A 17,525-nucleotide genomic window follows, 5' to 3' on the forward strand; every position below is an offset into this window, starting at 1 on the left:
GCCTGCACTGCGGAAAAACAACAAACTTTTAACACACATTTCCTGGAATGAGCCTCTCCTCACTCTTGTCCAAGAAAATGTTTTGCAAAAAAAAAAAATGAAATGCTCAACTCAGACGACTGTAAACAATCTGGGGGTCCTGGAGTGCTCTCTGATCCCAGGAGCTCCAGAGTGGGAGTGAGCCAGCAGGTTATTAATTCTCTCTCTCTATATATATACTGTATATTTTAAATATCTTATTTTTTAACACCAATGTAGGACCAATGTAGGACTTTCCAAGACAGGATGTCCAACTACTCAAGCAACCGTTTCTTTACAGTAATAATAAAAGTTTTAAAAACAAATTGCCATGTCTATCTCCTTTATCTTCGTTTATCTCATTAAGGATAATTGTTCATTCGCATCACCACCTTCTCCATGGTGGCCATGAAGTAATTAAGTATCTTAGCTTATCTCCTGGAAAGTAGATAAATGTTTTTTTTTAATTTTAGGTAATGTGGTTTATCTCCTTGCACAGCTCAAATAATTGGAATGAACAGGATGTGGGTATAGGACACTGCCAGTTTATCTCTGTGGTTAAGCGGAGCTTGTGGATGCCTGACACCTCCTGAACAGTAACACTGAATTCTTTCACATGAAAGACCTAGCTATTCTCTTGCTATTCAGGGTTTGACTTTCCTGTCCTCGATATACTGCACATCATAATCCTGTTTAAAAAAGGTTTTTTTGAGATTTTGTTAATGTTCAAAACATTTTGAACAGCTGCTCAGTCTTTGAAGAAAAACAGCTGTAGGAAGCCATGTTTGCCAACGCAGTAACTAAAGACAGACCTCCCCTTCAGTTACAAGTTTTCATTTTTCTCAAAAGACACTTTTTAAAATCTGTGTTCCTATACTAAAAGTAGCTCCTAATGAGATTATGCATTTTTTCAAATGTTCATCAGTCTGCAAATCCTCTCACAAGAGTATAATTCAAAGAAACTCTTAAAACAAACATGATACAAATGTTCCACACCTATTTGCATGTGTAAAGTTGCTTACATTACTGTAGGTGAATACAGTTATTGTTTTCGCTGTTGCAAACTTTCAGCATATATTAACGGTGCAAAAACTATTTTTCTCAAAGTCGGGAGAAGGTCATTCTTTCATCTACATATTATGGCCTATTTCTTTAAAGTAAAACAACACAGTATAGAGGACCAGGGCGAACCACTTACTGACTTTAAAACACCTAATGATCGTCTTGCTACGTAGCACTGTATCTCAAACACAGAACACTATCATGCAAGCATGTGACCTCTCATGAAGTCACTTACTGTAGTTAGGCCTGACCACCTGTGGGACATATTAATCTCACTGAAGATATAAGTATGGAAGGATACTTGCTCAGAGATTTCCCTAACAACACTGCATCTCTGTACAAGAAGCTTATCCAGAACCTCGCTATTGAAACACACAGTGCAAACAGGAACACACCAGGCCGGCCATCGGTGTGGCAGAAATGGGGGGGTCCCAGGAGGACACAGCCTGGGTGGTGGCCACACACTTACAGCGGGGGTGTCCTCCAAGCCCTGGCTGTCCTGGTCGGCCCAATCGGACCCGTCCCCTTCCCCTGGAGTCGGGGTGAAGCTCTGGCAGTACCAGCCCATCTGGACTTTCTCCACCTCCAGCAGTGCCTCCCAGTCGGAGACGGAATCCGGCACAGCCTCCATACCGGAGGAAGGGGCAGCCTTTTATCACGTCCGCAGCCCGAACCAGATCCGCCAGAGGGTCACGCTGAGCGAGGCGGCGCCGGACCCCCCCCCAGAAGCTGTCGTTTCTGATTTTTCAAATCGTCAAAGTCATTTACAGCACCCAGGAGAACGTCTGTGTCAGTCTAGCACATCACAAGCATGTAGGCTGCAAGGACGCCGCACACTGAGAAGCTTCTGATAGTTTTCTTTTAAGATTCCAAATGATCGCTCCTCAGCTTGGAACTCTTCAAATCCATCTCACCCCCATGCTCCAGCCACTGAACCCAGCCGATTTCAAGCACATGACTTAGATATAAAGCTGTCACGGTTCCCTGTATAACTGATGCCCTATAGTAACAGTGACCCTAAGCTGGGAGGTACTGTTTTTCTTACTTCACTCTCTCACGTGCTGTTTCTTGAGTCTGTGACCAGCACGCCCCTGCAGCATTAGGGAAACAGAGTGAAGCCAGCTGGAGCTGAATCGCAACCAGACTTCCTCAACGAATAGCTCACACTGCCAGAACGGCCAGAAAACATGCAGACTCGGGTTATAGCAGAGTCCTTTTTTACACACGATGCTACAGCAGATCTGAGAAGAATTATTAGCAAACAAATCAGCTACCACTCTCTGTGTAGGAATAAATAAGCACCATCGCCCCTCGCTATTCCACTGTTGAAGTCAGTTCACAGTTTATGAGGCTAAACAAAGGAGCAAAACAAGATGTGATCTGTGATGTTCAAAAATAGAACATTCCTGGAAACGTGTAGCTTTTTAACTCCAGTTTTTAATTTTTTTTTTAACTAGGAAAGCAGTGATCCAGTTACTAGGCAAACAGAAGCCCCAGGGCGCATTGTGAAACTTTTCCACGATTAAAATCTTTTCGCCCCAGCACGATTCCTCTCCTACCCAACTGCTGTGGTCTGCCTTTGGGGAAAGATGCTTTTCCGTCCAGCTGTGTGGCACAGGATGGCTTAACTGAGAACGTCAGTACGGACGAGAGCAGGGGCGACTGTGGTACAGAAGCGAAGAAACGGAAGCAGCTGATGTCGCAGATGGGAAATTGACCATTTTCAAAAGCTTCTAGAGTACGATAAAAAAAACTCTCCTCCTGTAGCCAATCCTGGTAACCCAAAACGGTGAGTGATTTTGGCAGAAACAGCACTCAGTCTCTGCTGCTTTTTCCAAGATGCTGCAGACGTGAAATCATCTTCAGATTAACAGCTTTTCTCGACAATCAGATGCTCTTCTGCTTCATCCACACATGGACAAGCCAAAATGAGTGAGCGACATCCGTCCAGTTAAACTGTGTGACCAAAGTTTTGATCCAAATAAAAGTCCAAAAGTCCAAAGTGCTTTTCCGTAGTCATCACACCCCTCTTTCTCTTCAGCATCAGTGGGATCGACCAAACTCCGACTCGGACAGCTGTCGGAGAGCTCGCTGATGAAGAGAGAACTTTCTTTGGTTCAGTGGATAAACATGTCCCTTTGAAACGAAGCAATCGGGATATTTCGCTTTAAAAAAAACGTCACGGTTAACCCGAAAGAAGTCACACACATGCACGGGCGCCCCAAGCTATGGGCACAGCGGTCCTCTTGTGAAAGCTCTGGAAGAGTGTCAGAAGAGGGAAGCCCTCTGCTTCGCCGCCTGGTGCACAGAGGAAGTCTCACCGGCGGCGCGGGTTAAACGTTAACCACAAGGCAAACACTGAGAGCTGGCAGTGACTGGTACCCCGCCGGGGAGTGACCTGCAGGTGCCAGCAAGCTCCTAGAACACACCCAACTGCTTCCTCGCCGACAGCCGAGAGCTCCTTAGAAAGCAGCTCCCGAGGAGTTTCACTGCGCTCCGTGGGTGGGAGGGAGGGAAACTGGGTTGGGTGGAGAAACAGGGCGGTGGGGGGCTCTAGTTTCACTCAGAAACACACCTCCCGCACCCACCTCCAGGCACGGCTCCAGGGCTGCGCTGCTAAATGAGAAGCAGATGGGTAAGACGAGCGCTCGGCAGAGTGGAGCTCTTGGCTGAAGGGATCGGCTGTGAGACTCGACAAAGCACAGACGCCCCTCCCACCCCGCCCACCCAGCCACTCTCGCCCGACGGACGGCCTGAGAGGCAGCGCGCTTACTTCACTGCGCATCTACGCGGCAATAAAGCCCCTGAAATGAGTTACATGCTTGGACACTTTTAGTCAGCCAACCCTTTCTCACTTCTCCCTAACCTGAAATGAAAAGAGACGTACAGTGGCACACGGGAGAACAGAAATGTGTACCTTGTCTGCGAGGTACTGTACATTTAAACAACAAACAACGTTCCTATCACTTTCACCTCTCTTTTCAGGGCTCGGCAGATTACACAGTCAAGGGAGCTCGTCACCGCAGAGCCAGAACAATCACTAGTCCTGGAGTTGAAAGTCTTGAGTGCCCATCACTCAGGCCAGCTAGCCGCCCTGTGACCATTTTATTGTGGTCAAGGACAAACGGAGGACCGGAGAGAGACCTGATGAGTGAGGGACAGCGTGTTTGGAAGCTTTACAGAACGGAATAAAAAGAATCAGCATTTATTCCTGATTCTCGAAAGCCCCCGTTTGGGGTCGAACTGTTTGTCTGCGAACTTAATGCGTGCTTTTCCTTTGTGAAGCTCAGCAAACACCCCTGTTTAAAAATGGTTTCTTCAGTTTTACAATAAAGCGCTGTGCTGACATCGTCAGACTCCCAGGCAATAAACGGTATACTGTACACCCCGCTAAGCGCGCAGCCACGGGTGATGGCAGCTGCTGCCGAAGTGAATCTCCTTGTGTTTGGGGATGCTCCTGTGTGACAGACCTTTCCCCTGCAAGCAGGGCTCAGAGTAAACACCCCTCCCTAGGCGGGGGGAAGGTCTCCTCCCTCTCGCTGCCAGAGGGGTGAATGACCTCTTGCCGGGAATGTGGGGAGGAGGCACACAGGCTCAGCCCCTGACTCATGCCACTGCGGTGATTCACCGCCCTCTGCGAAACATTCCCCTCTCGCCCAGATCTGTTTCCGTTCCAAAAAGTGAGAGCAGCACAGCTTTCATGGCGCGAAGCCTCTCCTGGCGCTATTACAAAACTTTCTCACTCCTGACACCAGAGCACAGCTACACACTAAGCATGGAACAAAAACACCGTGTTGGCATAGTATAGTATAGTTGGCATACTAGGCCACAATTTCAAACACTGTTTTGTGTTTTTTTTTAAACTTCAAAGGAAAAGCAAATGTGCAAGGAGACCGATTCGAATGAACATGGGGCTCCCACAGAAACACAAAAAGGACCAAAGGAAATCAGTGCTTTCACTTGCAGGCAGGTGGAGATGCTGTCACCAGCAACATCAGGTCTACAAAAAATAAGACGTTTGCAATAAAACCCATCTTTTCCTGGAGAGCTTTTGAATTATAGCCTCCGCACATTTCAGGAAAAAATCACAGTGAGTTGTCAAGGTCATGTCAATGCCCCTGAACAGCACCACTGGATTTCATCAGAGCAAGACTCCGGTTCCCAGACTCTGGTTAAGACTAGACCAGCAGTATCTAGACAATTCCCCATTGCCTTTAAACAAAATAATCTGATGGAGTGTTATGAAATACGAACGCCAAGTCGAATGGCTGAATTAAACAAGGAATATGAGGAAGAAGGGACTACAAAAATAAACAGTTTTTCACTGTAGGTGATTTCTAGGAAACTGAGAATTTTCCAGGGCACTAGTTCTGTTCATATTCAGCTCAGATGTAGCCTAATTTATTGTTGTACTATATTCATACCATTTTTGACACAAACCCTAAAAAATAACAACTCATCTCCCGAGGAGAGTCCTTACAGTGAGCACTTGTACTTGTGGTTCTCCCATGAGTTTGTTCACGCATTTTCCTTCCTGTAGACATTGTTCTAGACAAAGCTCTTCGTGTCTTTTAACCCTTTCACCTCTGTGCATTTACCCTGCCTTCATCACAATATATAAAAGGGGACTACTAAGAGGGAAAACTGAAGGGACAGCAGCAGCAGAAAAGACAATCAAACTGCACTTAAACCTCTGTCAAAGATGCAGGCAGCCGGAGCAGAGTGGTACTAGCTCAGAACTCAATGGACGGTTGTGTTTTAATCAGGGCGACATCATTGCCATGGAAGTTCATCATTGCTCTGTGCGGACAGACTGCTTCCGACTGCCTGAGGTGCAGCAGTATTTTAAATACTGCATAGGACGTACCCAGCTATGTACACAGCCAGGAAATACAGTACAGAATGTGCAGTTATTTAAAGCTACAAGCCGCAGTTACATTGATAAAGCGCTGTCCAGCCTCTGTCCTTCTGTGGTGATTCTACATTCTGTCTGGAGAGAATGCCAAGAAAAGCAACGTGATTTTCCTGTTTTTCTTACACATTAAGCTCTCCAGCCAACGGAGGAATAATATTCAGACATACCACAAAGCTTCTTTAAACAGGTTTACACTAATCTTAAATTTGGAAATAAAACACACATGGCAAGCGAGTTGTACTGTATTGCTATGCTTTAAAAATACTTTGTGCACTCGCTACAGATTTTCAGATGGGGGCACCCACTTCTGCATGCGGTCTGGCTTCCTCGGGAAATTTTCATTAAACAGGTGGTTCCTTAGCACGGATGAAATAACGAAATTTGAAAACAAAATAATGCCCGTCATGGAGCAAACCGACTCCTCACGCCAGGGCACCAGTGTCGGTGTACAGTAGCTGATGTTAAAGTAACAGCGAGACTCTGACTTCTATAAATCCTCTCGAACAACGGATCCTTTGTACTTGGTACAGACTTATCAGGCAGACAGCGAACGTGCAGCTGACAAGCCTCACGAGTTTCGAAAGTGCAATAGCACATCTCGATACTAATGTGCTCGAAGGACACCGCTTTTCTGCTGGGGGGGGGGCCGCGCTGCAAAACTGTAGTTTTACACCACGGGTTTCCAGTCCTGCTCCTGGAGTGCCAGTGCGGCTGCTGTTTTTGGTCTAACTAAGCCAGGTCATTATTCAGGTCATTAAGAGCCCAGCTGGACTGAAAACCTGCAGCTACACTGCCCCCTTCCCCCCCCACCCCCCAGACCAGGACCAGAGTCGGAAAATCCTTTCTCACACCAACACCCTACAGCAGTGCAGTGACAGAATAAAAAAGGAGTAAGAGTTTGTCATGGGCTAAAAACAACAAGACTGTACTGTAAGGCGCTTTATCTAGCTGGGTTGTACATAAGAATGCGATGCCACTATAAAAACTACACTGACAAGTGTAGAACAACAGAATGAGGGTGCACAGTGTTAGACTAAGAGCAATACATGAATAAAAAGCCACAAAACTGCACCAGGTACAGTATATATGCTTAACAAGAACTGCCATCGGTGTCTTAAAACTCTGAGAAGAAAGACTGACATACAGTAAACAAGGAGAATCCAGGTGACATTCTTACTTCATATGAGAACTGCTTCTACTGTAGCTGCAAGCTGGGGTAAAAATGCACTTCAATATCACACTGTTATCTCTTCCAGTTCTTGCATTTTCTTCTAATTAACTCTGGTCTCATTTTCATATATTTCCTATTTATAAATATGCTAATAAAATGAAGGGAGCGCTGAGCAATTTCATTGATTTTTATACGTCAATTAGTGCAAGTGTGAGGCTCACAGACAAAATCAATGAGTTCCTGAAACTGTACAGTATTTTCCCCTGGGAATCTGGAAAGTTGCTTTTTCCTGTGGGAACCTCTGACACACCACCGGTCATTTCCAGTCTGTGATTTTACATTTTACAGTGAAGCAGTTAAAGAAGGTGGCACAAGCCCTTTCCTGGAAATCGACCTGCACTTCAAGTGTCCTACAGAAGTGGTGTAAGAAGACTGAGCACAGAGCAGACTTATACTTGACAGACACAAGACTGTCACAGAACACAGAGCGCTTCCTGGAACGCAGCGTGAGCATGAAGCACACAGTGCTCAGGTCTGAAGGGATCTGGAGGCGAGCTTAACTGTGCCGATTCACAGCTACTACCTGGCGCAATAACACGGGTTCGAGGACAGCAAGGAAAACTGGGAAAACAAGGCTGGGGTTACCTTGTTGCCACCTGCTTTAGGAAGGGTGTCACAAACGTGCTCCATTCTCATCAAATCCCTCCCAACAAACGAATTCTCCCGCACTGGGAGAGCTAAGTTCAGTTGCAGTTGCTGGTAAAACTGTGAAGCCCTTGCTTCTGGTGTGAGATGTGTTGAAAAATAATAACAGGGTTTCCTATTGCAGCTCTGTTTGGGCAAATCGTGCTAATACATTCATGGCATCTATTTTGGCAGACGATGACTTTTTTGGTCAAATGCAAAACATTTCAAACTGCTCCAATGAGCGCGTGCTGGTTCATTCAAAGATCGAAGTGGGTGACAGTGTGGGCAGTGGGAGCCAGGTGGAAACAAGGTGTTGTTGGGGAGCCCCAGGGGCACCAGGCCCAGGGACAAGCACGAGAATCGAAGGCGTGAAGAGTCCGGGTCATGCTTACTCTCATGATGTGCTGTCTTTCATGCTGGAAACACACAGACGAAGCACATGGGAAAAGAATAAAAAAAAAAGTAATAAATGGAAAGCAACACAGCAAGTAACCCACCCCCCCAAAAAAAAAACAGACGAGACGCCCGACTGCAAAAGCAGACACATTATTCTCCAGATTTCTGGATGCAAAGCCCTTGCACGGGGCCGAAGGCTCCTCCCGGGAAGATTCCAGCCCGGAGACGCATCGGTGCCTACACACAGCGACACGAGGCTGCGTTCTGACTGGCAGGGCACCAGGCAGGAAGGCTGCAGTCAAGAGAGCAGGGGCGAGTGCTATACAAGGGCATCGTTTACAGAGGGCACTGAGAGAATGCGCAAGAACCTGGGCTTGAGTTCCCCGAGCTACTGTCAGCTAAGAAACACATCCACACTCCCTCCTTCTGGGTCAAAATCATACAGACTGTATCAATCTAACCATCCTGTGCGGTTTACTTAGCATTATTAAGAAAATAAGCATTTCTATCCTCCAGAGTTATCCACCTTCATTCCTCTTGTCTTGCAATTCCATACTACATGGAACCCTTCTTGAAAAACACAAATTCACATTCGATGAAAACAAACAAACAACGCAGAGGTTCAAAACAGAACATAAATCTGGTTTTATTTCTGCTTATTCTGAAATGCATTCGACAGCACAAGACAGACCTTGCCCACATTATTTAAAAGTTCAATGTTATGAGTCACCAAATAAAGGCATTGCTTCACAAGATAACACTCCGATCACATTAAAAGACCCAACATAATTTAGAATTGTTTACAGGGGTTAATTCCTGTCATTTAATAATAAATATTCTTTTAGGTAGCATCTGTAAAAGCAATCATCTCTTGGTGTCACTTTGTACATATTTATTGTTACATACTGCTCGGGACACAGTAACTAGAGGGAATGCATCAGCATTTTTCTCAATGGTGATCAGTGGAAGTCACTTGTGCACATGTCAGTCTGTACAACATAAGCTGTGTTTTCTTTTGTCATGCTGATTTATGCAGGTGCAGGACAAGCCACACCACACAAAGAGCTGCACACTGTATTGGACTGCTGACTCACTGCGCTGTGGGTCCGTGGGTCCTCGTTTTGGCTAAAAGGTGAGCACACAAAGATGTGCACTGTTTTTCACAAGTGAGAATCGTCTGCCCTGCTGTGTTCAGAGAGGAAGTGAAAGATCCGTATTTCTTCATGATGGCTGTCTGAGATCTGTGAGACAGGGAGCTAACCCACGTGCAAATGTGTAAATAAGATGTCACACTACAAGCAAGTAAAGTGAAAAGAAAAAAAAGTAAAGAGTAAGTGAAAATTATATTTTTATATATTATATATTTTAAGCAAACACCTTAATGAGCTATATGTTATGAGTATGAAAGTGTAAACTATGTGGAAGTACATTTCAAATTAAAAAAAGCATGTGGGTGTTAAGGGTGGGGGGGGTTTCTTTACGCAAAGGGTTGTAGGAGTATGGAATGGAACAAGCCATATAGCTATGTAATTAAAGCCCATACCTCGGCATCCTTCAAGAAACACCTGGATGAGATCCTTGAATCAAGAAGCTGTCAACTACCAAACGGTCTCCTCTAGTTGGAACTAGAGCTTATGGTAGTAGTACTGGCCACATGCTGTCTATTGGTTTTCATACACAAATGACTGTGAAAATTTTATAATCCACTACCTGCTGACACAGAGGTGGAATTAAGAGACAGAATAACGGACAGCACAAGACCCATCCTGCTCAGTATGGGTTTTCAGGCAGAAACCTCGGAGAAAACGAGGAAGGACATTTCAAAAGATCAGGGCTCGGCACTCCCCCTAGCGGCCACTCAGGCTCACTGCATGCAGATGTTTTCTCCTGCACTGGCCGAAAACATCAATTACAACTGAATTCTGGATACATTTGTACACCAATAACTCTCTTTTAGCTCCTCTCAGTACCCCTTTAGCACACAGCAGAGTTACAGCAGTAAGAACCCCTTTCCAATCAATCCTGCAATTCCAAATGGAAAAAAAACCAGGTGGGGCGACTGTGATGTGCTGCTTGTCAGTGTCTACTTAATTCAACCCTGTGGAAAGACTTTGCACCGGCCAGGTCGCTCAATGTCTTGATTTAATACCACACCTACTGTACCTTTCGCCTGCATGTATATTTGTCAGCGGTGGTCCCCCTGTATGACAGTGAAAGGACCCACTGCAGGCAGCCAGTATGGAGTGCTGTGCACAGAGCTGCCCTGTGCAATCCAACACAGTGGCAGGCCTAAGGCTCCAGGATTAACGAGGGAGCAGGAGAAACGGGGTTACTGTATCTAATACAAGCTGCAGGCATTGCATTGTATCAGAAATTACCTTGCATGGCCCAGGGCCCGGGGAACCAAAATCTGGTACCAGAACCTACACTCTTGCTGGATATGCTCCATATGAGCTTTCAGTTAAGTACTTTAACCCATGATTAAACTAATAATATCATTAACTTCTTTGATTTCTTAAACAGCTCAGGTTTCCTTTTAGCTATTGTGTTTTGGGAAAAAAAAAGTTTCAAGCACATTTTCCAATTGCACCTCAGAACACCCTTATTACTCACTACCCCTGTGCTTTTCGACCAATAAAGTATACAAATTTGGGATACTGATGCCATGTCTTTTGGTGTCGTTTGGATCAGCTGACTTGTGACTGGCTGTGATACTCTCTAGTGGCTCTGGCCTTTGCGCAAGCACTAAACTTGCTCACTGTTCGAAAACCCAAGTGGACAGAGTGGCGATCAGGTGATTTAACCTGTTGAATACCAAGCCATAAGCAAATCTGGAAGAGAAACCTGTCTATTGCTTGGCCCTGACGTCCCTGGACTGTCAGATGAAAGGCCACAACCGGACTGAAATCTCCTGGCGCTTTAACACAATGTGCAGCAGTCACTACGCTGATATACATTCCCTCTTCCACTGTGAAGCCGTACCTGTGCAGCACACAGTCAAGGTCTCTGACAGACTGAACAGCAAGCACACAACACAACAGGCACCTTTCTTTGGCTTAACGAGTCCCACGGTTATATACAAACAGAGAAAACCACATGCTCTGCAGCTTAAAAGCAGAATCAGGTTTGCTTGGCTGCCACACGTACTGTAACAAATGACCTCCAGACACAAGGCAGAACGCCACTTATAGAGGCAACTAAACAGAAAGAAAAAAAGTGACTTACGTTGTACCAGCTCTGGCTTTTCTGTGAACAAGGAAACAGAAAAGAGAAAAACAGAAAAAACAGACAGTGAGTCGCAGAAGCACTGGTGGGTTGTCTGAGCTGCTGAAAAAGGCATTCAGAGGTTATTTATATGTCATGTATAAACTGGTAAACAGTTCAGGTGTCTCAGGTTAAGCACGGCCCCTTTTACGGCACAGGAGAGGGGACTGTGTTCTGTAGACAGTGTCGTGATCTCTTGCTTAATAGTTCTTTAGCTTTCATTTGTGAACGCCAGGTTGTACTTGTGACTGGACTGTGACAGAGGGCAGACTGAGAAAACTGGTCAAATAAAGAAAAAATACCCCCAACAAACTCTGCTGCATCAATGTAAATAAAAAAAAAATGCTTTTCAGAACCGCAACTCAGATTCAAAGACACATACTGTAGTTAGGATGATTATTTAAAATATTTTCAAGACATACAGAGAGCAAACTAGCACATAAAAAATAATAAGGCAAAGTCTGGAAAGCTAGAACCATATCATACTGCAGCTGGAAAGACAGAATGATACAAACGAAGCTAAAGGACATCAAATGCAGCTGCATTTGAACAGTAGTTTAGGTGTTAATGGAGGTGCTTTTCCTACTTACTATTAGGGTGTGTTACGAAAATTGTACCTTTGAACAAAGACAAAATCAATCATGTGCTGGGACGTGCAATTCAAACGGGAAACGGCCTGCAGTGTTCCTTTCCTGCCTCCAGGGGGAGTATTTTAATCTTTTTTCACAAGGATCAGTTTACTGAGAGAGTGCACTGTGTGTTGAATCTGTTTCACACGCTGCATACGCGCAGAAGAAATTGACTCATGAACGACATGAACAGAAAAGTCCTAAAACAAAAATGTACTTGTGATGGAATTAATGGGCTTTTACTCCAGAGCAGTCAAATGTGACATCCTCCAGAACGGACATTCCTAGGATGAGGAGTTTAGTCAGGATTTCATACAAAACATAACACCTCTGAAACATCTATTACTGGTGCAGCACTTTCAACAGGAGGGAAAGCTAAGAATGAATGGTCCAAAATGATCAAGCTGATGCATAGTTGAAACCCAAGAACTTAATACAATTAACAAAAGGTGACACCCAGTAGCTATGTTTGACCTCCCATCACCTGCACATATCATGTAGCACTCTGAACACTAAAATATTTGTTCATATCATGGATGGCAGGACTGCAGGGTGTGTTGAAATTATCTGGTGATAAATCTAACCCTTCACAAGGTCTCTGTGCAAATCTGGGATGTTTGGCCTTTGACGAGATGTCCTCACGTTAATGCTACAGAATCTCACGAAACGTGTTGCCCAGCCACTACAGAGTGCCGGTCGCTTTGGCATTGATTAATGTACTGTAGTTCTTAAGATGTTATAATTCAATGTGAAACAGATGAGGCTAAAGGGAGACAGTAGTCTAATCTAAGCTAAGTGCCAGACAACGAGGTAGACACTAAGAACCAGGTTAACCTTAAGAGATTATCCGTTACTAGAGAACAAATACTTTAATGGGAGTAATCAATGTCCCACATTTTTGAGGAGGATGTCTTATGGATGACTAAAGGATGACTGTGTGTGGCTGTGATTGGAAAGAATTTACACCTCCAGCCTGACAGGCCTTGCACTAGGACTCATACTGTAATTCTGAATGCAGGACAGTGTTGGAAAACAGAAGATATCAGTTGCGATGTAGTAATGTTTTTAAGAAGCAGGACCACGTAAAATCTGAGCTCCATAACTCACCTCAGGACGTAAGAATGAGTGATTTAATACAGTTAATATTTAAAATCAAACTCTTTTAGCAACAGGGCCCACTTATCCTCAGAATTCGAGGCGCGTCCTGTGACAGAAAGGATGCTGTTCTGCTACAGGTTCCCTTTTTTTAGCACTAAAAACACACGACCGCAGGGGGGCAATTTTTCAAAAGCAGGTGTCATTTCCTAGGTATTATTATGTTTCCCCAAACGTTCCTGCACCACCCTCCGCTGATAAAACCATCAGGACCATGTGGCAAATATCTCCTCTGTCAGTAGCAGCAGGCGTGACAAAAATCTCAATGGAGAACATCCACAACACAGCTTCTTTCAGCGCAAGGCAGTACGGTATTCTGAGAATCCAGACTGAATGTGCACCGGCCTCGTCCTGGGACGAGCCCGAAATGCAGCCAGTTGCAAACTGAATTCCAGGTCTCCCCTTTGCTCTGTGAATCGGATGGCATTGCTTTTGACATGTATTACCCTTTCCCCTGACTCCTGAAAACACACAGGACACACCACAGGCGGAGGAAAGGCATGTACAGCAGATCAGCAGTGTGCTGCGAGAGGGGGCCCGGATCAGAAATGAATAAAGTCTAGCATTTCAAAAAAAACAATTTGCAACACTACATCTTTGCACGCTAGCTCCGCGTTCATGCCCCTACTAATTTCAGTAGGATTATCAAAATTCTTCATTATGAATATAAAAATTGAGATTCTCACTGGATTTACTGCAAAGAAAGACACTTTTCTTCAGAGGTCGGATCAATCGCTTATCTGAATGTAAAAAGCAATCTCAGTCCTGATCCAGAAAAAACTTAACTGAAGATAATAATATTGATTAGGATAATCAATCAAGGACGATCCATGGTGAAGGCAGATTGACCTGGATAATCTGTTTGTAACTGAGTTTGCAGAAGAAGCATGTGCTCTCAGCTCTAGCTCTATAAGGGAGTCTCTAACATCTACAAAACAAGGGAGGGAGAGGGGAGTAACAAATGATAGATATTTAAAAAATAAAAGCAAAATCCTTACTTTTATCAGGTTTAGCCTGTCATACTGGAAGAAAATACACAAAAAGCAAAGAAAATTAAATGTTCCTTCCTAATGCATCAAACAAAAGCACAGCCATCATCACAATATTCTTCAGGTCTCAGCGACCCTGTGCTCTCTCTCAAGTGGACTGTAAAGAACGGATCGAAGCAGGCAGTGAAAATGTTTCCCCCTGACATTTAAAACACCCCTGATCTCTTTATATTCCCGTGCACTATGAACAAGTGGAAAAAAAAAAGCTTTAGTATAATTGTTTGCCATGTCCACAATAGTGGTCATGACATACTGTAGTCACCAGCTCCAGGTGAAGTATTTTGTGTAAGTCTGCTGTGTTGTGTTAAAGCCCTGAGAGAATGATGTCTGAGTGCCACTGTACACAGCTGTGGAGTGACCTGCAGCTGCATCAACACATGTCACATATACACACACACAACACAGACTAGTGTCCCAGGCCAATGTCCCAGTCCTGTACAACCAACAAGTGAAGGGAAACCCTCAATAACCTGACGCCAGCTTGTAATCACCGGCACTAAATCGCCCTGCAGGGAAAACCCCTGCAGAACCGAGAAAGTCAAGTGGTTTCAAACGTTTCATTCTCTGTCTTCATTATTCCTTGATCAATGCTAAACTGCATGCTTACCCCCCCTGAAGACTACAAAAAAGAAAATCATTTAGTTCTAGATTTATAGAAAAAGTGTGAGGGTGGCTACATTTTAAAATTTCTGAACCCTCTTCTATCTGGAGAACAAAAAACTGTGCTGTCTGTTTTTTTCCAAGGTTTTTTTTTTGTAATGCCTAGTCTCTCCAAAAATAGTCCCATATTCTATTCCTTTGACTGAATTCTGGTGCTTTTCAATTCAATTCCTTTGTTGTCTTTAGTTTAAAGCAGCTCATAGTATAGCAGGCAGCACAGATGTAAATCAGTGTTTCAAAGCTGAAGCTTCTCCACAGATTTGTATTGATTAACTCCAGGGCGATCAACAATGTCAGCTAAGTGATCACTCTTTCTGACCTCATCATGCGGTTTAAACACCTTGGCTCGAAATATCCATATAATTCACTGCAAAAGCTACCGAGTCCATATATCTTTAGTAAGGCTAATGTACAGTACAAGAAGGGTGTGACGTAGAAAGAGATCTTATCTCTAAAGAAATGCTCCATTTAAAGGAGTTTCTCTCGCCACAAACCACAGTACTGTTGTTACATCTACTTTATCTCAGCTAAGGGACTATACTCATCAGTCATCAAAACTGCAATTTTAAGCCAAAAAACTCCTGTCTGTTTTCCTAGATATCCATTTATAAATTCGCACACTCAATTTTAAGTCTGCGGGAAACTAAAATTAGCCTGAGAATTTGAACCAGTCTTTCTGGTTTTACAAATCAATTTGATGCATATTGTAGATTTTGCTTTTTAAATGATTAAAAAAATGGTTTTGAGCAGCATTATAATCAGTTCTAAATTCTCAGAGGGAGAACACACATTACTGTCGGTGTTGCAGTGATTTTATATATAATTATATATAACCTGAAATATAATTCCAGTCTCCTCTCAGGATTGATTATTCCCTCCTCCCAATTCAACCCACTGCCCTGACTGTCTCTGTAAAATTACCATTGAAATGAAATAAAAAAGTGAGTTTAAACTACTGTACATCTTAAACTGAACTGCCAGATGATTTTAATTTAGAATTACTGTCAAAACTACGGGACTTAAATTGCATAGAATGACTTTCGCTCCTATCATTCAATAAAAAAACCAAACAGGGTAATTCATAATTCAGACCAAACAAAAACAACAGTAATTTGTGGACAGTATTTGAAATCCTGCATATTGAAACTGGTTTGTGAGGGGGAGGAAGAGAAAAGAAACCAGAGAAACAAGCACAGCCCATCTAGAAACCAAAGCTGATACAATATATCCAAAATCAAGCCTGCTTGATTTTGAATTGGGGGGTGGGAACGGGTCAGACACAGTGGGGCAAGTGGTAGCGCCAGGGACAGCACATCACAGACACATGACAGGGACACAGCACTGACAGGGCCAAGTCTACAACAGAGAAGAGAGAGGCTTACTTTGGAAAGTCGCTTGTGAGACTAGCATGCACAGAAGAGAACAAAGACAATCAGATAACACAACTGAAACAACAGCTTAAAAAAAAAAAAGAAACGCACACAGCTGAGTCAGGGTTACAATAACGCGTTTCCGTGTGACGGTGCACGACGCAAATGAGCAGAGTGATACGCATTGACAATACAAGACATCAAGAACCATGCCAGTGTCACAAGAAGCATTCGACAATAGCCTGACAGATGGGGGTGGGGTCTTATCCCCGGGACTGACATTTGAAATAATCACATTCTAAAATCAGACTTCATTGGGGACAGGCTTAGATATTGCAGAATGACACACACTTGTTAGACAGTCTAATTCACGCATTACACAGCCCTAAGGAAATGACCCCCAGTACCCCACTACTGGTATTTGATTTGAAATATGATTAAGGGGTACACCCATCAACGTTACAACAACAGAGGAAAACACCCTGTTTGCTTAAATTATTCATCATACATGTGGCATGAATTCTGAGGAGAGGCCAAAAATACAGCCTGTGTAAAGGTAGAGCAAACCAGTATCACACTTTATTGCTGCCCAGTTGGGCTCTGAGCTGCATACGTGCAGCTCTTGCCGTAATTGTCACGGCTCAGCAAATCCAGCACTACTGTGTCTCTTCCTTGCTTTAAATCTTTAATTCCAGGCTGTAGTCTAATCAGAGTTTATACAAGGAAAAGACGCACTTGCATTCTTTGAAATTTCCCAGTAGCAAGGTACAGGCTGTTCTTATTACACTAACAGGAAGTCCTGGAAGAGAGACTGAGCTGCATCTGCCAGAATAAGCAATTAGGAGAGAAACCTTCAGGCTTTTAATTACGCCTCTGCTCTCCTCTCCTGTGACTCCCCGCAGAGCTCCTCTCCCATGTCGAGGAATGGCTGAGCTCCGCTGTGAGCTGCCTGATCGCAGCGCCGCCGACCCCCACAGGCCCAGACACCGGGTCTCACCCAGCGCCTGGGAGCCCTGACTCACACCCGAGGCGCACTGATCCAAGGGGGGGGCGCTCTGATCTCTGATGTCAGCGCACCGCCGCGCGTCCCCAGCGCACGCTCATCGGGGAACGCCCCCGTTCCCATGCGGGGCTATAAGGACAGGCTTC

The 17,525-nt window shown here is 44.3% G+C and overlaps 1 protein-coding gene across 1 annotated transcript in view; it reads right to left on the bottom strand.

The window, feature by feature from the left end:
- LOC148816735 (protein Aster-B-like) overlaps nucleotides 1–17,525 on the bottom strand; it is a 101,461-nt gene that overhangs the window by 14,926 nt on the left and 69,010 nt on the right. Inside the window, exon 6 of the mRNA XM_088939459.1 lies at nucleotides 11,475–11,495. Coding sequence (XP_088795585.1) covers nucleotides 11,475–11,495 — 21 coding nt within the window. The remainder of the gene's footprint in view (nucleotides 1–11,474; nucleotides 11,496–17,525) is intronic.

The sequence above is a fragment of the Atractosteus spatula genome, chromosome 22, assembly GCF_055471065.1.
Source record: "Atractosteus spatula isolate fAtrSpa1 chromosome 22, fAtrSpa1.hap1, whole genome shotgun sequence".
Taxonomy (NCBI): Eukaryota; Metazoa; Chordata; class Actinopteri; order Semionotiformes; family Lepisosteidae; genus Atractosteus; species Atractosteus spatula.